Source organism: Protopterus annectens, chromosome 17.part0 (genome assembly GCF_019279795.1).
Source record: "Protopterus annectens isolate FY-2018-M chromosome 17.part0, PAN1.0, whole genome shotgun sequence".
In the NCBI taxonomy this organism is placed as follows: Eukaryota; Metazoa; Chordata; order Ceratodontiformes; family Protopteridae; genus Protopterus; species Protopterus annectens.
The window spans coordinates 545,916,566-545,941,381 of NC_056751.1; the positions used below are offsets into that span (position 1 = coordinate 545,916,566).

General features: G+C 42.9%; 1 protein-coding gene across 2 annotated transcripts in view; it reads right to left on the reverse strand.

Moving 5' to 3' along the window:
* LOC122791309 (toll-interacting protein) overlaps positions 1–24,816 on the reverse strand; it is a 486,753-nt gene that overhangs the window by 423,718 nt on the left and 38,219 nt on the right. For both annotated transcript variants that reach the window (XM_044059011.1, XM_044059012.1), the window contains exon 2: positions 13,283–13,432. In XM_044059011.1, coding sequence (XP_043914946.1) covers positions 13,283–13,432 — 150 coding nt within the window. The remainder of the gene's footprint in view (positions 1–13,282; positions 13,433–24,816) is intronic.

Genomic DNA, 24,816 nt, shown 5'->3' on the forward strand with positions numbered 1-24,816 from the left:
GCAGTTACAAAACCCTGGACATCTAATAGTTCTATTAAAGTTGTGCACTGCTACATAACGACCATTGTTAATGTACTTACAAGTACTACACAAACCACATTTGCTCATTCTAGAATTCCTATATAAATCAGGATTAGCATCCATCTCCATCAACTCCTTTAAGTTCTTACCTCTACTGTAGGTAAAAACAGGTGTAACACCTACAATAGTTGTAACATCATTAGTAAGAACACTTTGCCATGTATCGTAAATAATATTCTTGATCTTGGCAGCAACATCGTTGTTACATCTTTCAAGGCCTTCTGTAATTTTGTCAATACTAATAATGTTATCTCGAGTGTCCTTCGCCAAACCCCCTCTCAATACTGGTTTGAAGACTGTGTCTTTTCTCCACCACTTCTAACCTTATTGTCGACAATATATTGTGGGGTAGCCTCTCTCAATCAACATGCCCACCAAGTTAGATACTTCAGTCTCATACTGGTTGTCATCACTAATAAGTCTTGACAACCTTACCATTTGTCCCTTCATGATGTTCTTTTTCTGAAAAAATGAGTGGCAACTCTAAAAATGTAATAAAGAATTTGAATAAGTCTTTTTACGATATATGCTGGACTTTAAAGTACCATTTTCTTTGTCCCTGTATAATAGTATAACAAGAAAATCACATCTTTCTTCATGTATCCTGTGTGTAAATTTTAAAATGATGTTGTTGTACCTAAATAGTTAATAAAACCCAAAATCTCTTCCACAGTCCCCCTCCAAAAAAATCAATATATAGTCCAGGTAACGCAGATATAATATAACCTTCTGCATATACTCAGAGGTGAACACCCACTGTGTCTCCCAATCCGCTAACACTAGGTTGGCATACACGGGTGCACATCTGGCGCCCATGGCTACGCCAGTGACCTACTTAAAGTGTTCCACTTCAAACATGATAAAATTGTTTGATAATACCATTTCGGTTAAATCAACAATTAAACTGCGTTTAACAGTGTGAAAACCACTGTATTTCTGAAGACAGTTGTTGAACATATCAAGTCCCAAATCATGGGGTATGATGGAAAATAAATTTATTACATCAATAGTGACCATTAAAAATTTTCCTCCTAAGGGAGTGCCCCTAATCACATCAAGACTGTGCCAGGAATCCATCAAGACACGCAGCAGTTTTTTTAGAATGTTTTTACAGTGAAAAGCCACAAATGATGCCATTGCTTCTGTTTTTTGAGCCCTTAGCCGAAACTATCAGACGAAAGGGTGGATTATTGACATTTTTGTGGATTTCAGGAATCCCAAAGATGGAGGGGATAACTGGAAGGCCTTGAAGGATGTAATAAGAGGCGGTCTTGCTGTACAACGATGTTGTTGCCAAGATCAAGAATATTATTTATGATACATGGAAAAGTGTCCTTACTAATGATGTTACAACTATTGTAGGTGTTACACCTGTTTTTACCTACAGTAGAGGTAAGAACTTAAAGGAGTTGATGGAGATGGATGCTAATCCTGATTTATATAGGAATTCTAGAATGAGCAAATGTGGTTTGTGTAGTACTTGTAATTACATTAACAATGGTACTTGTGTAGCAGTGCACAACTTTAATAGAACTATTAGATGTCCAGGGTTTTGCAACTGCAATACCAAAATGGTGGTATATATTGCCACATGTCTAAGCTGTCCTACGTTTTACGTAGGGAAAATTAAGGCTTAGGATTTTAGAGCACACAAGAGACATAAGGAACAAAAAAAACACCAATGCTCTTTTTGTGCACAGTCAGAGTTGCACTAATTTTAAAAAGTTTTTATTTTTTGTAGTGGATAGGATTCCACACAGTGAGAAAGGTGGTGATGCTAAGACCTTATTGGAAGTCAAGGAGTGTTTGTGGCAGCTTAGATTGGCTGCATCTAGGTCACCAGGGATCAATGATCACATCTCACTGTCCAGTATTTTAAAATACAGGTCCTACTATGTTTAATATGAAACAATATTTCACACATAACTATTGATTACACAGTTATATATTAATTTACATCACTTCATGTGTACTATGTATTATGAAATTTACAAAATTCACAAGAGATAATTTTTTCTAAAACTATAATTATTGTTTTTTTATTAGGTTGGGGTGTTAAATCATGTACGATAAACAAAATCATACAAAAAATACCATATGGGAGTCCTACAGACAACCACTTTTTTCACTTCACATACTGTCTAAGGTAGGAGTTAGAATCACTGAGCAGTCCCAAAGTGGACAGAACAGTCCAGCTGTGTTGGTCTCTAAGCTGGACAGCTCCATATGTTTTGTAAGGATATCCAAAAACTGAATGACATATCCAAGTTTGACATCTAGCCAATGCCCAGAATGGATAAGTACATTTATAAGCTAGGCAAACAAAGGTTTTGGCCATCCTAGACTTAACCAAAGGTACTGTCAGACTGCCCTCACCCATGAAGTCAAAAGAGAAGCCAACATTCTCCACCTCTGAGACTCTCCATCATACTGTCTTGCCTTTGGACTTCACAAAGTTGCTAACACTTTTCAAAGGCTCATGGATACAGTTCTGAAACGTCATGCAAAGTATTCAGCTGCAAACCTTAATGAAGTAATATATTCATTTACTTTGGAAGTCACATTTATCCAAAGTGCAAGCCATGCTAGACTGTTTAAGACTGGCAGAATGCTGAAAAAATTGGGCTTTGCTCAACAGAAGCCAAATGCATAGGGTATGCAACTGGAAGAAAGACAATTAGACCCAAAACAGACAAAATTTAAGTTGTAAAAAAAAAATGGTTTGCACCAAGATTCAAACAACAGATGCAAACATAGGATTAGCAGACAACTACACAGAATCTGTATCCAACTTTACTACCATAGCCTGCTTGCTGGCAGTCCTTATGAGAAGTGAAGTGCCCATCCATATAAGATGGACCACAAAAGCAGATGAAACTTTGAATCAACTGAAGCCCTTATGGTCAGAGCCTACCTTGATTGCCCCTGACTCCTCTAAACCTTTTATTTTGTACACAGATGCATCCCAAATAGGGTTGAGAGCAGTGTTACCTTGGGAAGTAAGTAGAGAACAGCCCCCAATCTGCTACTTAACTAGAGCATTAATCAACGCCAAAATCAGACACTATATCACAGAAAGAGAATGTCTTTGGTACTAAATTCTTTGCAATATTACTTACAAGGACACAGTTTCATAATGGTAAATGATTGTGCACACTTACAATGGAGGGCTCTGTCTCAACAGCGACTTTACCTCACCATCAGACAGAGACCAGAAGACATATGAATGTGGAGGGGTTATCCTGACCTACTACCCCAACTCATACAGTATATAACCAGGGGTTTTATGCAGGGAAGAAAGAGGCATTATGGCATAGTGGCTATTTCATAGGTCAGAATAGATGTTTAAATGTGCTGTATATACTTCATACATTATGGTAAAAACTTATGGTGGTAAGTACATGCAACATATTAAGACATTAACAAAAGACTTCAATATGAATTACCTGAAAAGTCGTGGTAAAAAGTAGTAATGAATCTCCACAAGGTCACAGGCATTTGCTCAGAGTGAGGACTACAAGAACTAGAGTGGAGAGACTGGGGGACCATGACCAGAAGATGTGGAATACTAGGAAAATGACAGTGGATACAGATGGACCAAGATGAAAATGCCAAGCCTGTAATTATTGTGTTTAATAGAAATACTTGAATGGACTACAGCACGAAGTTGGGCTGTAAGTAATCAGAAACATATTATGAGGTATGCGTTTCAAGTTAAAAATGAACATCCAAAATTTACTCAACATCAAAATATCAAAACAATCTTCTGTCACTTATGAATGGGCAAGACATGCCTCAAACATATTGCACCAAGATTAATCCAAAACAATATCTTTCATCCAATAATAAGCACGTAACTACTACAGCCAATATGGAAAGCATGGGGAAAATCCACTTAATCCAAGGGCATCAGTCAGAACTGAAACAAGGAAGGGAGTGAGCCCATCAAAATGTGATTTCCAATCCTAGTGGAATGTGTCTGTGTGTGTCTGTGTGTATGAGTGTAGGATGAAGCAAAAAAAAAAAAAAAACTAGCCTAGGTACCACTAAGTATGGGAGGGGAATGAGAGATGAGTCAGGTGTTATCACCGTACCTAAACACACAGGACTGCAGTTTTATATGCTGCAATAATATTAAATCTGAACTAAAGTCAGATCTTATTACTATATCTACATGCACAGATTCATAGGTAGGTACTAGGCTATTGGCCTTAGGGGCCTATATAAGCCTAGCCAAAAAGGTACCTGGGCTTTCGCCACCCAAGAAAATTATTTTCTTGTGCCGTTGTTGAGAAGAGCCACAGAAGTGATCCCCAGGGTGAATTTCCTATTTCCCATCCAATCATCAAGATTCTTCTTGAAGAGTGCTAATGAGGAGCTCTGTTTGACATAGACAGGTAGTCTGTTCCAGAGTATGTGAAGTCTCTGGGACAGGAATCTATCCCTCCAGCATGTTCTGTTTATTGTGGTGACAAGGTTTAGGTCCCTACAGTGTGTAGCTTGGAGGGATTGGGATTTCTTTAAGTGGAGCATGTCCAACAGCTTTGGGTCTGACATAGCTTTGTATGTTAGGCAGAGATTGCCTCTCCGTAGGTGATATGCAACGGAGTAAAGCTGGAGTTTTTTGAGAAGGTCTGCATAGGGCATCTGTTTGAGGTCAATAATCCTCTTTGTGAGGTATTTCTGTGGCCTCTCCAGTTGTTGTAGAAGTCTTGTGAGGTACATACCAAAAGGGGTGTTGTACTCTATAATGGGTCTAATGAGTGAGGAGTAGAGGGGAACAATGACCTCTTTTTTTCTGGATGAGAAACCTTTTGTGATGAGGTGTGCACGTAGAAGGATTTCCTGACCACTGTGGCGATGTGATTATCAAAGGTGAGACTACTGCCCACCTGTGTCCCAAGGTCTCTTATCACACTTTCGGTGTTAAGTAGACTACCGCCCATGTGGTAGTTCATGGGTACAGAGTTTTTTCCAAAGGGGATGACAATGTACTTTTTGGCAGTGAATTTCAGGCCATGGCTTTGACACCAGGCATTTGTCTCAGTGAGGCCCTTTTGTAGGATGTCCACATCGTTAGGAGTTTTGATTATGGCTCCCAGTTTACAGTCATCTGCAAACTTTGTTAGCCAAAGACCTTCTGTGTTAGCCTATAATTCAAAGAAGTAGATACCAAACAGGAGAGGACCCAGGACTGAACCCTGTGGTACTCCACTTGTCACTGGTCTGAAGTCGGAATTGGAGTCTGCTACTTTCACAATGTGGGTTCTGTCCGTGAAACAGTTGGCAACCCATCTTATGACATAGGGATTTATACCTAGTTTAGTGAGTTTATCTATAATTCCAGAGTAGGGGATGGTATCGAAAGCCTTGACGAGATCTAGATAGGCTGTGTGAACCACCTTACCCTCATCTATGGCTTTGGTGACTGCTTCAAAGAAGTCTATCAGGTTTAGGACACATGATCTGCCTTTTACAAACCCGAACTGGGTGGGATCCAGAGCCCGTGTTTGTGCTTGATCCCCACTTTTCCTGTAAACTAGTGTAGTCCAGGTACAGATTTGCTGTATCCAGAACTGTCTGTAAGCTTCTGAGCCACCCAAGCCTTTGTGTTGGAGTGCAGCCTTCTAGCTTATCAGTGGGAGTGGTAAGTACTAGGTAGCCTGTCTACCACAAGAGGAGTGGTTCTTGGCCCAGGAATTGTAGTTTATTGACCATTCTCTTTCAACTTTCTGGTTTAAAAGACCATATCTGCGCTTGTTTCTCATCTTTCCTGTAACTAACCTACTGGAAAGCACTAGAAAGCCTTAAACTGATATAAGCCTTCTAGCTTAAAAGAGAGACTTTGGAGTGATTGAGTATCAGTTTTCTGTATTTTCTTGCTGTACTTAACTGTTTTCCGCCTAAACACTGACTTTCCAGCACTTATTGTGATTTAAAAGCTTGTTTTTTTCACATATTGTACTTATTTGATGGTCTGCACTTTTAAAAAGTTGTTTTTTGTTTAAATAAATTGTTTAACTGTTTTAGGCTACACACTAAAGTGCGATAGCCTTTTCTGACTGATTGTAGTCGTTTAAAACGGTTTTAAGTGTACTTTTTACTGTTTTGCCTTATCTTTTCAAAAAATAAATACATTTCTTGTTTCCCGCCTTTCTAAGCTAGTATAGTCCAGTTTTCAGGCTAGTGCTGAATTCAGGGCTGTGTTACAAGTTTCTGAGTTGCCCATACCTTACTTGGATAGAGGGAAGTTTCTCTGTTCACCTGTGAGATAGGGGAACTTTGAGCGGCCATCTGTCCCTGGAGGAGTGGTTCTAGCCCAGAAGTTAGTAGTTTAAAAAACGCGTTGCACGGTTTTGTGCGCAGCTAGGGTTAAATTATTCCCGGCTCCACTAAGTCTCCTCTTCAGTTTTTCACTTGAAACTAGTCTAACTCTCAACCTAAGCACTCAAAAAGCATCCTACAGTCCAGCACTAGCTCAGACCTAATAGCAAGCACTAATATACCCTGACACTTTATCCACCCCTCACCAATCAAGTGACTAAGCAGCTCACCCTACTATTCAGGCATGACCAAAGGGCAATTTCAGGTGTACTCTCCAGTCCAGCGGGTGAATCTGGGTATCCTGAGGCAATGTTACAACTGCCACATGTACACAGACAGCCCTCTCCTATCACAAAACACTAACATATGTGAGAGATGCAATTATACAGCCAAACTGGAGGCTAAGATATCTCCACCCAAGACTGGAACAGACAGTCATGAGGAGAAGGTTAAAACTTGCACCACACCTCCAGCCTCTCACAGACCTACTAAACCAGCACTGGCAAAAAATACACAAAATCATACTCGGAGGCTCTAAATAAAAACCTGCAAAAGCATCACAGAGCTCCAAAGCAGACACTCACAAAACCTGCACCTCCCGTCACAAACCAGACAATACATAAAACACAAAATCAATGTGCTGCACAATCATAGCCCTTAAGGCGAAATAACATACCTAACACACTAGTAATATGTGACTCAATAGTCAGGCACACCGATGCCCCACTCACTAAGCTGGACAAGGAGAAGGTTACTGTTAACTGCCTGTCGGGAGCCAGAATCTGCCACATAACACAAGCACTGAGGTCTCTCCAGAACAAGTACAAATATGACTCTGTCATTGTTCATGCTGGTGTGAATGACTGGAGCTGTACCTCCCTGGACTACATGAAAAGAGACATGGAAGAGCTCTCTGATCATGTAGCCCAGGTGGGTATGACCCTGACTCTGAGTAGCATCCTGCCCTCACCAAGAATGATACTTCAGTATAAAGAAAAAATGATCAAGTTCAACAATTGGCTAAGCTTCTGGTGTCATTCAAAGGGGATCCAGTGTCTGTCAGCCTGGGATGACATGCTCGACAAGCCGCGTTGCTTCGCAAGAGATGGCTTACACCTGTCATCCCTTGGCTTTCGAATATTGGCCAAGGCTTTTGCTGCCCCCATAGTGCCTTTTTTAGGCAAGGCTCAAAATTCAGACCCACCTCCGTAAACAGCACAAGTAAAAAATGAGGGTTATGCTACTCAACGCCAGGAGTTTAAATCTCAAAATGCATGCGCTCGAAGCACTCCTAAGTATGGAGAACGTCGACATCTGTGCAGTAACTGAAACCTGGTTCAAGGCTCCAGAGAGCACTCCAGCACTACTGGGCTACAACTCATACCACATATTTCGGTCAAAGAACACGGACCGAAACAAAAAGGAGGGGGTGTATCCATATTCATCAAGGATACCCACACCTCCAGGTTAGTGGCGCGGCATGAGATCATCCATGTGCAACTAACATCGGGCAAATCTGCAAAGCAAAATGTGACCTGCTACAGATCACCCTCCATGATCCAGGACCACCACTCCACCTTTCTGGAGACACTGGAAAACATGAAGCTCCTACCGAACACCCTGATCTTGGGAGATTTCAATTACCCTACCATTAACTGGGAAAACTACTTGAGTACAAAGTCCCAGACTCAGCGCTTCCTGAAATTTATCAACTCAAATGCCCTGGATCAGCTGGTAAACTCCCCTACCAGAGGCCACAACATACTGGACCTGATCATCACCAACATGGGCGACAGGTGCTCCGTACCGGAGGTCAACCAGTCACTGGTTAGATCAGACCATAAACGAATCACCCTGGATGTCCACACCCCACCACCACCCCCAACCAAGGAAACCACAGTGAAAAACTTTTCTAAAGCAAACTTCACCTTACTTAAGGCAGAGGTGGTAAGTTTCACAGACCCCACGCTAAAGGATAACACTGCCCAAGATGCAGAATCCTTTACAATTGCACTCTATGAGCACCTACAAGGATGCATGGATTGGCAAAACCAAGACTCACTCCACTAAGAAAAGGAAACCAGTCTGGTGGACCCCTGCCATAAACAGGTTATACAACAAAAGGAGGAAACTAGTTCAGAAAAAAAGCAAATCCCAAGAAGGAAAGACATCCAAGAAGGAAAGACATCCAAGAAGGAAAGACATCCCTGATCAGTATCAGTAAGAAAATAAGGTCCCTCATAAAATTATCCAAGGCTAACTTCGAAAGAAAAATAGCCAAGGATTTGAAAGATAACCACAAAGCCTTCTTTAGCTATGTCAAGAATCTAAGTGGCAACTCGCAGATATGCTCTGAGATAGTGCAAAATAGCACAAAATATACTGAACCTACTGATATTGCCAACATACTGGGAGAGAGTTTCAGTGCAAACTTCACCTCCCCCTCACCTTCAAAAGGGCCCACACCAATACCGGAAAAGTGTAGTGTCCCAGAAATCACAGAAGCACAGGTGAAAACACCCCTTTCAAAGGCCAAAAACACAGTATCAATGGGGCCAGACGGTGTCCCAGGCTGCGTCTTGCGCGAACTACAGAACGAACTAACCCCCACCTAAACATGCTGTTCAACCTTAGCCTCTCCACAGGCTACGTGCCCATAGAATGGCGCACAGCAATAGTTATTCCGCTCCACAAAGGAGGGGCCACAACTGACCCTGGTAACTATCGCCCCATAAGCCTGACTAGCCTGGTCTGCAAGGCTATGGAGCGCATCATCATGGAACTCATTAACAAAGACACTGGGAACCTCCAAACACTTGACCCGACCCAGTTTGGCTTTGTTAAGGGCAGATCATGCCTATTAAACCTGGTTGACTTCTTCGAGACAGTTAGCAAGGCCATAGACAAGGGAAAGGTGGTTCACACAGTCTACCTTGATCTCGCCAAGGCGTTCAACACCATTCCTCACTCTGGTATTATAGAAAAACTCACCAGCCTGAACATAAACCCCTACGTCACAAGATGGGTTGCCAACTGGCTTATAGACAGAACTCACACGGTAAGAATAGCAGGCTCCAGGTCCGACTCTAAACCAGTCACAAGTGGTGTCCCGCAAGGCTCTGTTCTGGGACCCCTACTGTTCGGCATATATTTCTCAGAAGTACAGGCAAACACAGGAGGACTATGGCTAACCAAGTTCGCCGAGGACTGCAAACTGGGAGCCATAATTGACTCTCCGGCTGACACGGATATCCTCCAAAAAAGCCTTACTGAGACAGACACCTGGTGTCAAAGTCATGGCCTCAAGCTAAATGCCAAAAAATGCATAGTCATCCTGTCTGGGAAAAACAAAACACCCACGAATTACCACATAGGTGGCAACCCCCTTAATACAGAAGAGGTAATAAGAGATCTGGGGACTCAGGTACATAGTAATCTCTCCTTTGACAATCATATTGCCAAAGTAGTTAGGAAATCCTTCTATGTGGCCCATCTAATTACTAAGGGGTTTGCATCTAGAAATAAAGAGGTTATAGTGCCCCTCTACTTGTCACTCATCAGACCCATCATAGATTACAATGCCCCATTTGGGATGTACCTCACAAGACACTTCCAACAGCTTGAAAGATCATAAAAGCACCTCACCAAGAGGATTACTGGCCTCAAATATATGTCCAATGCAGCCCGACTGAAAAAACTCAGGCTGTACTCAGTGGCATATTGCTTACTCAGAGGTGATCTCTGCCTGACTTACAAAGCCATGTCCAACTCAGAATTGATGGACATACTCCACCTAAAGAAATCCAAGTCACTGCGAGCCATGCGCTCTAGTGAGCTAAACCTTGCCACAACAATAAATAGAACATGCTGGAGGGATATATTCCTGTCACAGAGACTTCCCATGCTTTGGAACAAAATTCCTAACTACATTAGGCAGAGCCCCTCACTAACACTCTTCAACAGAAGCCTTGACGAGTGGATGGGTAACAGAAAATACACCCCTGGGATCACTTCATTGGCTTCGCTTGACAGAGGCTCAGTTAATTAATCAATGGGGTGGCGAAAGCCGACACACTCTGGCTAGGCTTATAAATGCTCTCGGGCAGATAGCCTAGTACCTACCTATGAACCAATGTCTTTGTTTATGAGTTCCATGATGATACGTCCCATGGCCTTGCAGACCAGGCTCGTCAGGCTAATGGGGCGGTAGTTCCCGGGGGTCCATCGTGACTCCCCCTTTGTGGAGTGGGATAACTGTAGCGGTTTGCCATTCAGTGGGCACAAAGCCTGAGATGAGGCTATGATTGAACATGGTACTTAGGTGGGGTGCCAACTCGTTCTGTAGAACGCAGCCTGGGATACTGTCAGGTCTCATGGATGCTGTGTTCTTGGCTTTGGAGAGTGTTTTTTTTACCTGTGCAGCCGTGATTACAGGAACTCTGCATTCTTCCGGTATAGAGATGGGCCCTCTGGGGGGGGTGAGAGGGGGGTAAAATTAGCACTGAACCTATCTGCCAGGATGTTGGCAACATCAGTTGTTTCTGTATATTTAGTGCCATTGTGCTGCAACTCAGAGCAGATCTGAGTGTTGCCATTGAGATTCTTGACATAGCTATAGAATGCTTTGTGGTTGCCTTTTTTAATGTCTTTGGTAATTTTGTTTTCGTAACTAGCTTTGGAGGATTTTATGAGGGATCTCGGCTTCTTACTGAGGCTGACAAGGGAGCTCCTCCTGTCATGGGATTTTACTCTTTTTTGCAACAGTTTCTTTCTTCTGTTGTAGAGTTTGTTTATGGCAGAGGACCACCAGATTGGCTTCCTTTTTTGGAGGATAGCATCTTGGTTCCTTTAGTAACAGCACAATCCATGCACTCGTGTAGGTGCTTATAAAGTGTATTTGTGTAGGATTCAGCAGTCGTACCTCTATTGTCCATCTGCATGGGTGTCATGAAGTTTGCCACTTCTGTCTTAAGAAGTGTGAAGCTGGCTTTGGAGAAGTTTTTTCAGTGGTTTCCCTAATGGGGGGTGGGGGCGGGATGTGGATGTCTATGGTGATTAGTTTGTGGTCAGCTCTGACCAATGAGGAATTGACCTCTGGTGTGGAACACCAGTCACCAATGTTGGTAATGATCAGGTCTAGGACACTGCTGCCCCTGGTGGGGGTGTGAATAAGTTGATACAAGGCATTGGAATTTATGAATTCCAGAAAATGTTAAGCAAAAGAGTTGGTACATGAGTAGTTTTCCCAGTTAATGGTGGGGTAGTTGAAATCGCCCATTATTATGGTGTTGGGTTGTACCCTAATATTTTCCAGTGCATCAAGAAATGAGGAGTGGGAATCCTGGGGCATGGTGGGGGTTATGTTGCAAGTTACAATTTGGATTGCGGTCTTGCCCAGAGTTAGTTGCACTTCGATAATCTTGGATGCATTATGCTGTGCAACTAGCCTGGAGGTGTGGATATTCTTAATGAATATGGACACTCCTCTGCCTTTAGTGCTTCGGTCCGGGTTATTTGGCAGAGAAGTGTGGTATGAATTATAGCCTGGTAATGCAGGGTTGCTCTCTGGAGCTTTGAACCAGGTCTCTGTCACTGCACAGATGTCAATGTTCTCCATTTTAAGGAGTGCCTCGAGTGAGTGCATTTTGAGGTTTAGACTTCTAGCACTGAGTAGCATTATCCTCAGATTTTGCTTTACCTGTTATGGTGGTAAATTTGTCATTTGAACCTTGCCTAAAAAAGGCACTATAGGGGTGGCAAGAGCCTTAGCCAGTATCCGGAATCCCAAGGGCAAGGCATCGTGGTCTGTCGATCATGTCATCCCAGGCAGACAAATACTGGATCCCCTTAGAATGACACCAGAAGCTTAGCCAATTGAAGTCAATCATTTTGTCCTTGTACTGTGGTATCATTCTGGGTGATGGCAGGATGCTACTGAGGGCTAGGGTCATACCTGCCTGGGCTACAAGATCGGAGAGCTCTTCCATGTCTCTTTTCATGTAGTCCAGGGAGGTACGTCTCAGGTCATTCACACCAACATAGACAATGACAGAGCCATGGGACTGTAGTTGTTTTATGTGCCACAACAATACAATTTACACTGCTATATATGAGAAGAGTAAAACGTTAAGAGGATGTGCTGGAAAAGAGTTGTGAAAAAAAAAATGAACATTTTTAACTACATTAAAAAAAGCATTAAAATATGAGATGTTGAAACAGGTGTAAGGGAAGAGTGATGTCAGCTCTGCTAGCTTCAAAGTGATTATCTGCCAAAGAGACTGCATATCCATCTATACAGAAATTAAGAACAAAGGCCAAGCTTACTTATTATGGTTGAAAGCCAGAGTCTCTCAAGGTAAAACAAAGAAACAGACTTTCTGCTTTTCCTTAATCAGGCTTAATAAGTGATGCTGTAAATAAAGGGCTAAATCTTTTGCCTTTGCTTCGTCTCATAACCTCCATTCCAATACCCTTGGTAGTTGTCTACTGAGTGATACAAGTCATACCACTGGACTGTTAATGGAGCAACACTTTCAATGCACACCTTCCCACTCTCTCCAACACTGCTTTTTTTTTTTTTTTTAAATAAAAGCAAATAATGTTGAATTAAATAAGTAATTTGTGAACGGACAAATGCACTCACTATTGGGCAGTTTTTTTTTCGTCTCTGGATTTAATTTTCTTCCATCCCAAAAATTATGACTGTACTTTATTTTTCAAATACAGAGCCTGGCATAGGACTACACAAGCAATTTCAGTCTTTTTTTGTTGTTGACATTTTATATAATCGCTCACACTCATACACACATAGCAGAGCAACAACTGGGGTGGTGTGCCCCAGCAGTAACTTCTTCAAATGGGGCTAGTACATATATACCTGTACTACAGTGATACTGAGCCTGCCGACTGTTCCAACTGCCCCTCCGTACTGTAACTGCTGGGCTGCCTGTGCATCCATCTGTATCTGATGTTGCTGATGTATAGGGGTGATCCGTAGGAAATCTTGGGGTAACTCCCCAATAAATACCTGAAAAACAAACAAAAAAGCAGTTCAACACTCACCATTGACAATACAGACACACTAACAGTGCCCTACTTATTACTTCTTTGTTATTTAGAACAGAATCTTATGCTGACATGCTAGCAGAAAAAAATTTCAAAAACTGAGAAAAAGACATTAGTTGACTTCCACTTTAACATGAATAATAACAGTGGAAAACACCAGAATTTTGTTTACAATAAAATCTCTTCTACCAAATGCATATTTCAACTCTGGCTATGTACTGAACATAAAGAATAGGTACAATTCAGTATCAAAATAAGAAAACTGTTTACTATGGTATACAGTGAATTCTGTAATTACAATACATAAAACAGAAAAGACAAATACTGTGCAACTCCAAGTGAACGCGAGCAATACCAGAGAAAAAGTCCAAAATTTTGATTAAACTGGTTATCAAAAACCTCATTGATAAAATGCTTCGTTCGGCTTCTGTGCTATACCGAATATAAAGACTGAGTAAAAGAAGAGTTCAAAAGAGCCATTCAATAAAAAAAAAATCTAAGTTAATATCTGTTTTATATTCTATACAATAACCTACCAATAAAAAACGAATAGTCATTGTACTTACAAATTACACAGCAATCCCAGATTAATTCTTTATTCATCAATAAACATTATGCAAATAAGATTAATTCAGTCCCACGCCATACTAAAACAGAGAAGCTATGTAAAACTATTCAGGTATTGGTGAATACAAGTTGTGGGATACAAGATTCTGACTGAAGAGAAATGGTTTGATTATATGGCAATCTGAAGATAAGATGACAGTGTATACTAAATGTATACAGGAGCAGATTCGTTGATTTGATAGATCAAGTTGTACTTGTGTTATTTAATGACTGTTCATTCAGAAAAGATTTCAGTGATTGTAGGATATGGTTCCATACTTTAGCTACACTGCAGTATTTGATTATCTGGTTATAATGATTAGCAACTTTCTGTACAGCACAGAATTCTACTGAGGGGATAATGTACTATGTTAAGGGCTGGGCAACTTTCTGGCTTAAAAAGGTCTGTATAGTAGTTAGCCGAGAGAGAAACCTAGGTGATGTGGCAGTTTAATTCTCAGAGAGTGAGGCAGTAGTGTGCTCTACTGTTCAATTTAATGCAAATTTGGCTATTTAATTAGAACATTGTTCAAGTCTCAACAGTTGTGAGGCTTACAGGACTTGAAGTTTAGTGAAGGTTGGGGCACAATAGAGTAAAGATAGCTATAAGAGAGGGTATACGTCAGTGAGATGCATTATACAGAGTAAGAAATTATCTAGCTGTTCTTGACTCTTTTTAACCAAGTGTGACACATGGTGGCCAAATTTCAACAGGTCATGAATGATTACACCCATATATGTAAGCATATATACATAAATGAGTACATACACACACATACTAACATTTACACACATGCATGAATTCTTCACTTCTTTTTTCTTCTTTCGGCGTTTCCCAGTAAGGGGTCGCCACAGCGGAACTCCGGTCCGCTAATGATTGGCAGTAGATTTTTACAGTGCTCAGGTGCCAGCCTGACGCCCAACCTTCAACGAAGGTACGCCCATTCACGCATGTCTTTCGAATGCCACTCGACCGCGAGGAGGACATGCAGACACCACACAGAAGGAGTTCCAGCCAAGAATCGAACGGGTGAACCTCTAGCTGTGAGGCGACAATGCTACCGCTGCACCGCTTCGCATGAATTATTCACTACTTTCCAATAAAAATATTTTCTCATCTTTTTTAATTATGTTTATTAGAGCAAGTCCAGTAATCCAAAGGAGTTACCCTATCTTTCATCACACAATATCAATAGAAAGTCTGGACTAGTGGGTGAGGGCTCTACCACCTCGTAAGTGCTCAATGTCAGTTATATGACCAGTTCAAATTGGAACACTAGTTTTAACCCAAATACTAATTCTGTAACTCAGCAATTCCCTTTCAATACAGTGCGCAAGTAAACTTGTAGAAAATGCAAGCATTAGTATCATGATCAGCCTTCATACTGCCAACATACTGTGTGATTTCCTCCAGAGTCCTCCAAATCTACAGAATTTAATAGGAATATGCACTCTGAAAGTACAGTTGTGGAAAATCTTACCATTACAGTAAATGTCCTTCTCTCCACTAATGCAGTATTCTTTACATAAGGTATCTCCTGCAAAGGATAGGCCAACATTCAGCCAGTATACTAAAGCCTCGAGTTCTTATCGGCATCATGCATCTCAAGTATGCTCCCCATGTAAGATTAGGGTATAAAGGTGACATATAGATGCACACACAGAACTGAAAATGCCCTAGAACTAACAGAATGCCCATAGGGACAAGGATACTTTGTGCATCCAAAGGAGAAAAAAAGGAAAGATGATGAACCCCTTGGCCAGGAGGGCAAGAAAAAGGACAAGACTAGAGATAGAACAGAGGGGTAGAAGAAAGGAAACGAATACTGCAAAAGTGAAGAGAAGGATATCTACTATTACGGTAAGATTTTACACAACCATACTGTGTCCTCCTACATCACTGTTGCAGTATTCTTTACATAAAGTAGTGTACAATAACTCAACAGGAAGCTTGGGAGGAAGAAGTTATAGAAGAGCCCTCTACAAACCCATGCAGGACATCCCTGGTAAAACCTGCCTTGGCCCTGGAAATAACATCCAACTTGTAATGCTTTGTGAAAGTATGAAAAGAGGACCAAGTAACATCCTCGAGGATGGAACTGGTATCCAGACCCTTGAAAAAAGCACCAGAGGAGGCAACTGCTCTAGTGGCCTTAGAAATCCAGGAGAGGAGACTGTTTGCTTATAAACAGCCAAACCAAATGTCCTGGGATGAAAGGAAAGAAGCTGCTCAGATTCATGAATAACTTTATAGTTTTATCCAAATAATATCTTTGCTGTCTATGCAAATCCAAGGTGTGAAGAACAGTCACTTGATACTTTAAAGCTAGATCCCAGACCTGAAGAGCTGGTCTGCAAAGAAGATGCCTTCTGCCTCCTTGCTTCTTGACATTCCGCATCACTGTGGTACAGTCTGTGAAAACTTTGAGGGGCTCGGGATGAAAGAGGGAATGAAAAGCCAGCCAACAGCAGAGCCCTAATCTCCTTTACAGTGGTGTGGTCTAACCTCTGATGGGGAGGCCAGAGACCCTGAACCTTAAAGAGATGGTACAGTTGTGTACACTTACCATAAATGTAGATGTTCGAGTGTCTTCACTGTTGCAGCCATTACTGTAGGGTTCTTCCTGCCGGCAGGCAGCCCTCAGTCGGCCGGAATCCCAAAGTCTGGGTCCGGCGTCGGCTGTGTACTCACCCTCCCTGACGTCAGTGCGCCAGGGGTACAAAGCTCCCAGCCGACGCCATGTTAAGTTTTTCTTGCCCCAGATGTCAGGTGCCCAAAAGTAAAGGCTAAAAGTAAAACAAAAATGTAACATACAACAAACCCCATACCCTGTAACAAATACACCTCAGAAGAAGGGTGAAGCAGGGAATCACACCAATAAAAGTATAAGAGGGGACAGGAGGGTGGGTAACCCAGACTGCAACAGTGAAGACACTCGAATATCTACATTTATGGCAAGTGTACACAACTGTACTATGTTCATCGTGTTTCACTGTTGCAGTCATCACTGTAGGGTTGAATCCCAAAGCTGAGATAAAGGGTGGTTATTGAGTAGAAGGGGCGGCTAGAAGACCTTGCAAGACTGCAGAAGCAAAGCCTACCCTGGACTTAGAATAAAGGGGGAGGTTATAGTGCTTAGAGAAAGTATGCACTGAACTCAAGTTGCAGCTTCCAAAATATCTTTGGTAGGCACTCCCCTGAGAAAGGCAGCTGAAGTAGCAGCAGCTCTGGTAGAGTGAGTCCTAATTTTTCATAGGTTCATACTAGGCTATCTGCCCTAGGGCATTTATAAGCCTAGCCAGAGTGTGTTTGGCTTTCGCCACCCATTTTAAATTAATTTTGCTATGCCTTTTTTTGAGGTTAGTATACTGTGCCTCTGTCTAACTGTGACACAGAAGTGATAGCCGGGGTAAACCTACGATCTCCCATCCACTCATCAAGATTCCTCTTGAAGAGTGTCAATGTGGGACTCTGCCTAACCTGGACTGGGATTTTATTCCAGAGTGAAGGGAGCCTCTGGGTTATGAATCTGTCCCTCCAGCATGTCCTATTTATTTCAGTGCTGAGGGTCAAGTCTCTCGAGCGTAGCTCGATGGGATTTGGATTTTCTGAGGTGCAGCATGTCCATTAATTCCGGGTTGGACATGGCTTTATACATCAGGCACAGATCGCCTCTGAGCAGGCGGTATGCCACTGAGTAGAGCTGGAGTTTCTTTAACTGGGCAGCATATGGCATCTGTTTGAGCCCTTTGATCCTCTTGGTGAGGTACTTTTGGGGTTTTTCCAGTTGCTGTGGGTGTCTGGTAAGGTACATCCCAAAAGGGGCATTGTACTCAATTATGGGCCTGATGAGGGATGAGTAAAGAGGCACGATGACCTCCCCTGATCTAGATGTGAATCCCTTCATGATTAGGTGGGCTATATAAAATGTTTTTCTAACCACTTTGGCCACGTGGTTGTCAAATGAGAGATTGCTATCAACTTGGGTCCCCAGGTCCCTAATGACTTCTTCTGTACTTAATGGATTACCACCTATGTAGTAATTTGTGGGCACTTTGTTTTTGCCAAAGGGATGACTATACACTTTTGGCGTTTAGCTTGAGGCCATGGCTCTGGCACCAGTTGTCTGTTTCTATGAGGCCCTTTTGGAGGATGCTTGTGTCGGCTGGAGAGTTGATTATGGTGCCCAGTTTGCAGTCATCTGCGAACTTGGTCAGCCACAGTCCTTCCGTGTTGGCCTGTACCGAGAAATATATACCGAATAAGAGAGGTCCCAGGACTGAGCCTTGTGGGATGCCACTTGTAACTGGTTTGGAGTCTGACATGGCTCCAGCAATTCTAACCATGTGGGTTCTGTCCTTGAGCCAGTTTGCAACCCATCTAGTGACATAGGGGTTTATATTTAAGCTGGTGAGCTTATCTATAATGCCCGAGTGGGTATTGTATCGAAGGCTTTGCGAGGTCCAGGTAGGCTGTGTGGACCACCTTCCCTCGTCAATGGCCTTGGTGACTGTTTCAAAGAAATCGACCAGGTTTAAGAGGCAGGATCTGCCCTTAACAAAGCCAAACTGGGTAGGATCCAGTGTCTGTAGGTCCCCAATATCTTTATTTATGAGGTCCATGATGATCCTTTCCATAGCTTTGCAGACCAAGCTAGTCAGGCTTATGGGGCGATAGTTTCCAGGATCCGTTGAGGCACCACCTTTGTGGAGAGGGACCACTGTTGCTGTACGCCACTCTTTGGGTACATATCCTGTAGTAAGGCTAAGATTGAACAGTAGTTTTATGTTTGGGTTTAGCTCTTCTTGGAGTTCATGTAGGGCGAGCCGGGACACCATCTGGTCCCATTGATGCTGTGTTTTTTGCTTTGGAGAGGGCAGCTCTTACCTGAGCATCTGAGATGTCAGGGGGGCAGCACTCTGTTGGGACAGATATTTGCCCTTTTGGTGGGGGGGGGACTTTGCACTGAACCTGTCAGCTAGGATGTTGGCAATGTCTGTGGGCTCGGTGTATTTTTTTGTCATTTTGGACTAATTCTGAGCATATCTGGGAATTCCCACCCAGGTTCATAACATAACTAAAGAAAGCCTTGTGATTATCCCTAGTGTCCTGTGCAATTTTTCTCTCGAAGCTGGCCTTAGACGATTTTATGAGTGCCCATAGTTTTTGCTAATACTGATCAGAGATGCCTTCCCTTTTTGGGATTTTGCTCTATCATGTAGTAGCTTCCTCCTTCTACTGTATAGTTTGTTTATGGCTGGGGTCCACCAGACAGGACGTCTGCCTTTGGAGGATTGGGTCTTGGTTTTATTTGGGATTGCATGATCCATGCATTCCTGAAGGTGTTCATAGAATGCGTTTATAAAGGATTCTGCAGTCTGGGCCGTATTTTCCACAGGCCTGGGGGCTTTGAAGGATTTCGCCTTGGTTTTGAGGCATGTGAAATTTGCTTTAGAGAAGTTTTTCACTGTGGTTTTCTGGGCAGGAGGTGGGGTCGGGATGTGAATATCCAGTGAGATTAGTTTATGGTCTGATCTTACCAGTGAGGGATACACTTCTGGTCTGGAGCATAGTGTCCCCATGTTGGTGATGATCAGGTCCAGTATGTTTTCCCCTCTTGTGGGAGTGGTAACAAGTTGTTCCATAGCATTTGAGTTTATAAATTCTAGGAACCTTTGGGCTAGGGTGTTGGAGCTAGAGTAATGCTCCCAGTCTATGTTTGGGTAGTTGAAGTCACCCAATATAATGGTGTTTGGAGAGACCTTCATATTTTCCAGTATTCTCAGGAAGACCGAGTGGGGTTCCTGTGTTTGGGAGGGTGGTCTGTAGCAGGCTATAAACTGGAAGGCAGTTTTACCCACAGTTAGTTGCACATGGATAGTCTCTGATGCTTCATGCTGTGCCACCAACCTGGAGGTGTGGGTATCTTTGAGGAATATTGATACTCCCCCTCCTTTTGTGGTTCGGTCCAAGTTTTGGGGCCGAAAAGCATGGTATGAGGTATAACCTGGTAGTGCTGGGGTGCTCTCGGGGAGCCTTGAACCAGGTTTCTGTTACTGCACAGATATCGATGTTCTCCATGCTAAGGAGAGTTTCAGTGTGCATCTTGAGGTTTAGACTTCTGGCATTGAGTAGCATTACTCTTAGTTTCTTATCCCTTGTGATACCTATGGAGGTGGGATTGTCTTTTGAGCCTTGCCTAAAAAAGGCACTATGGGGGTAGCAAGAGCCTTTGCCAATATCCGAAAGCCCAGGGGTGACAGGTGCAAGCCGTCCCTAGCGAAGCATCGTGGCTTGCCGAGCATGTCATCCCAGGCTGACAGGCATTGGATCCCCTTTGAATGACACCAACACTTAAGCCAATTGTTGAAATTGATCATCTTGTCTTCATATTGTGGCATCATTCTTGGTGAGGGTAAGATGCTACTCAAGGTCAGGGTCATACCGGCCTGGATTACATGCTCAGAGAGCTCCTCTATGTCTCTTTTCATGTAGTCCAGGGAGGTATGTCTCAGGTCATTCACACCAGCATGGACAATGACTGAGTCATATTTGTACTTGCCTTGGAGTGACCTGAGTGCTTGTGTTATGTGGCGGATCCTAGCGCCCGACAGGCAGCTCACCATGACCTTCTCCTTGTTCAGCCTGGTGAGCGGAACGTCAGTGTGCCTGACGATAGAGTCACCTATTACAAGTGTATCAGGTGTGTTGTTTAGCTTTAAGGGCTGTGACTGTTCGGCACACTGGCTTTGTGAGCTATGTGTTGCACGTGTTTTGTTTTGGGGTAGCGGTTGCTTGGGTGTCTGCTTTGGAGGTCTCTGCTGCTTAGGCAGATTTTTATTTAGAGCCTCCAAGTATGTTTTTGTGTGTTTATGTGTTTGGTTTGTTGTCGTGGTAGGTCTATGTGAGACTGGAATTGTAGTGAGTCTGGTTTCCTTCTCCTCCTGACTGGTTACGCCAGTACTGAGTTGAGAGAGCTTAGCCTCCAGTTTGGCTATATGGTTGCATCTCTCACATGTGTTGGAATTTGTTGGGAGGAGGAGAGGGTTGTCTTTGTACATGAGGCAGCTGTAACATTGCCTCAAGATTCCAAGATTCACCAGCTGAACCGGAGAGAAGATTAACAACTGACCTTTGGACATGCTAGAATAGTATTGGGAATTCCTTTATAATTGAAAAAAAGGGCCAATGGGGAACAAGGTACTCAAGGGGAGTTTGTGAGGGTGTAGTGCTTTTAATTTTTTAGAGCTGACTTATATAATTGCTTTAGTGAGCAAGTGCCAGGTAACTTAAATGCAATGTGTTACAGGTAACTTAAATGCAAAAACGACAAACAGTAACTTTCTTTCAAGTGAAACAAGGAAATAAGTACAGGGATTTGTTTCCATGATGAGAGTAACTAAATCTGATTACATGAGCAATCCATTTAGAAATGGTCTGTTTTAAAATAGCTTTGCCTTGGGAGTTTGCTGCATAAGAAACAAACAGTTGTTCTGTTTTCCTGATATCCTTGGTTCTGTCCAGGTAAAAGCGAAGCTGCCTGTGCATGTCCAAAGAATGCAAGATCCCCCCCCCCCTTATTTTGTGGATTAGGGAAAAAAGTTGCCAGGTGAATAGTTTGGTTTAAAGCCACTTTAGAAACCACTTTAGGCATGAAAGTAGGGTTAGTCCTCAAAGAAACCCTGTCTTGAAAAATAATGTAAGGTTTAACAGCCATGAGCGCTTGTAACTCTGAGACTCTCCTGGCTGAAGTTAAAGCCAGTAGGATAACAGTCTTCCATGATAAATACTTTATATCAGATGTGACAGCAGGCTCAAAAGGAGGCAGAGTAAGTTTTTCCAGGACATAACTGAGGTCCCAGGCAGGAATGGGTGGTGTCCTAGGGGGCCTTAAATTCTTTGCTCCTCTGAGATGTTGTTTCAGAAGTGGATGTGAAAAAATTGGAGGATCTGTATTATAATGTGCAGAGATAGCGGAGATAGCTGAGGCATGTATTTTTATGGAGGAAAAAGATAAACCCTTATGCAACATATCTGTTAGGTAATGTAAAATCAATGGAATATTTGGAATGACAGGATCTGATTCCTGAGCATGCATCCAGGTGCAAAATCTCTTCCATTTACCTTCATAAGATTTCCTAGTGCTAGGCCTTCTGGCTTCTAAGATAACATCCATGACCTGTTTGGAAAGGGTAGGATTAATCATAGACCCTGAATATGCCAGGCTGCGAGTTTTGATATGAAAGTGCAGGACCTGGCCCTGATGTTGAGACAAAAGATTTGGAATCTGAGGTAGAATCCAAGGAGGTTCCCGGGATAGATTTATCAGTGTTGAGTACCAAAATTGTCGAGGCTAGTAAGATCAGCTTTGGTTTGTCCCATTTTATTTTTAATAACACCCTTGGTAGAAGAGGTAGTGGTGGAAAGGCATACCCCGAGAGGTTCCTCCAACTGAATGATAGAGCATCCACTTTCCATGCTAGCTTGTGATATGTCCTTGTGCAAAAAGTCTGTAACTGGTAGTTGTGGGGAGATGCAAATAGATCTATGTCCGGGCAGCCCCAGGCTTCTGTAATCATCTTGAATATTTGGGTGTCTAGCATTCACTCGTGTGGGTCTGACAGGTTCCTGCTCAGGCTGTCTGCCAGAGTGTTTTGTTTCCCTGGCAAGAATTGAGCCTGTAGGTCCACTTTGCAAGCTAGTGCTGTGTTCCACAGAGTCATGGTTAGTCTGCAAAGGGGGTAGGAGTGTGAACCCCCTTGCTTGTTTATGTACCACATAACTGTGGTGTTGTCTGTCCGTATCAGTAGCTGCCCCGGCTGTAAAAGATCCCTGAAAGCCAAGAGGGCATTCTGCACACCTAACATCTCTTTTAAATTGATATGTAGATGCTTCTGATCCTCTGTCCAAAAACCTTGCAGGCCTTTCCCCTGCAAGTGGGCTCCCCATGCATAATCTGAGGCATCCGTGGTTATCACTTGGTAGGCTGGAGGTAGACTGAAGGCTTTCCCTTTGTTTTGAAGACATGCCATGGCCCACCAATGGAATGCCTTTTGCAGGCAAGGCAAGACAGCAATCTCTGTTTCTAGACTGTGACAATGCTGGGACCATACGCTTTTTAGGTACCATCTTCCTCATATGCAGTCTTGCATATGGTATGAGTAGGATGCAGGAGGCCATGTAACCCAAAGCCTGCAGGAATTTCCTTGCAGTTAGCGGAGACATTAACGCCAGGCTTTTGAAAGTTGAAGCCAGCTGTAGTTGTTTTTCTGATGTCAGGAATGCCATCTGGGTTGTTGTGTTTAAAAGAGCACCCAGGAAAGTTTGAGTGGGTGTCAAATTTGACTTTTTTACGTTCACAGTGAATCCCAGGTACTTGAGTAGATTCTGAACAAATTCCAGGTGCTGGAGTAAAATGTCCTTGCTGTCTTCTTGAATAAGGCAGTCGTCCAGATAAGGGTAAATTTGAATTCCCTTGAGTCTGCAATAAGCTACTACTGGTGCCAGGCACTTGGTAAAGACCCTGGGCGCAGTAGACAAGCCAAAGGGCAGCGCAGAGAATTGGTAATGTTTTGAGCCTGCCTTGAACCTGAGGTATCTTCTGCACTCCTGTCTGATAGGAATGTGTAGGTAAGCCTCCTTTAATTCCAATGTCACCATCCAAGCATTTTTGCTCAACACTGGCAGGAGCTGCTGCAGAGCAAGCATCTTGAACTTTGGTATCTCCAGGAAAGTATTTAAGACTGACAGATCCAGGATGGGTCTCCAAGAATTTTGCTTTCTGGGAACTAGAAAGAGTCTTGAATAAAAGCCTTGTCCCATCTCTGAATTTGGAACCAGTTCTATGGCCCTCATAGCCATGAGGGACCTCACCTGTTTTAATGCCTCTGCCCATTGAGTTTTTGGTAGGTCTGGCCATCCATTTGGTTTTGGTAAGGTGTGAAAGTGGAATTTGTAACTACATCCAGAACCCACTTGTCTTGGGTTATGCAAGTCCAATTTCGGTGAGAAAGTTTTCCTCCCAGAGGAGCTTCCAGGAGAGAGGTTCCTGGAGCCATGCAGGGGGGAGTCATTGAGCCCGTTTACTATAAGGTTGAGACCTATCTTCTCCACCCCTAGGGGTGGAAGCACTCCACTGTCTAGGTCTATAAGAGGTCTGTGCTTGGGCCCTCCCTCTGGGGCGCCTATATCTACCCCTCTGACGCCTGTCCGAGGTGGGAAAGGACCAATTTTTAGCTGTCCAATTTCTGCTAAATCTAGGAGGCTGAACTTATAAGAAATCCTTAACCATTTGCATGGATTTTGCCTCATCTTCGATTTTCTTTATAACCTCTTCAGCCTTAGACCCAAACAAAACATTATGTTGAACAGGAGCATCCAGTAACTTTGCTTTCACTTGATCAGGTAAATTTTGTTCCTTTAACCAAGCATGCCTTCTAATGACCGTGCCAGTGGCAGCCACCCTGCAAGAGGCCTCCAAAGCATCAAAACCACAGTATAAGGTATGTTTCCCCACCTGCTCAGTAGCATGCATCAAGTCATGTAATTCCTTATTGTCTGCACATGCAGAAATGGTACCCAGTTTTTGTTTCATAACAGACAAAAGGTATTGCTGATATTTCAACATATGAAATTGACAATTTAAAGCCCTAATAGATAAAGTAGCAGAAGTGTACACTTTTTGCCCCATCTCTCCAAAGCTCTAGAATCCTTATCTGACGGAATAGGGTTCTTAGCAG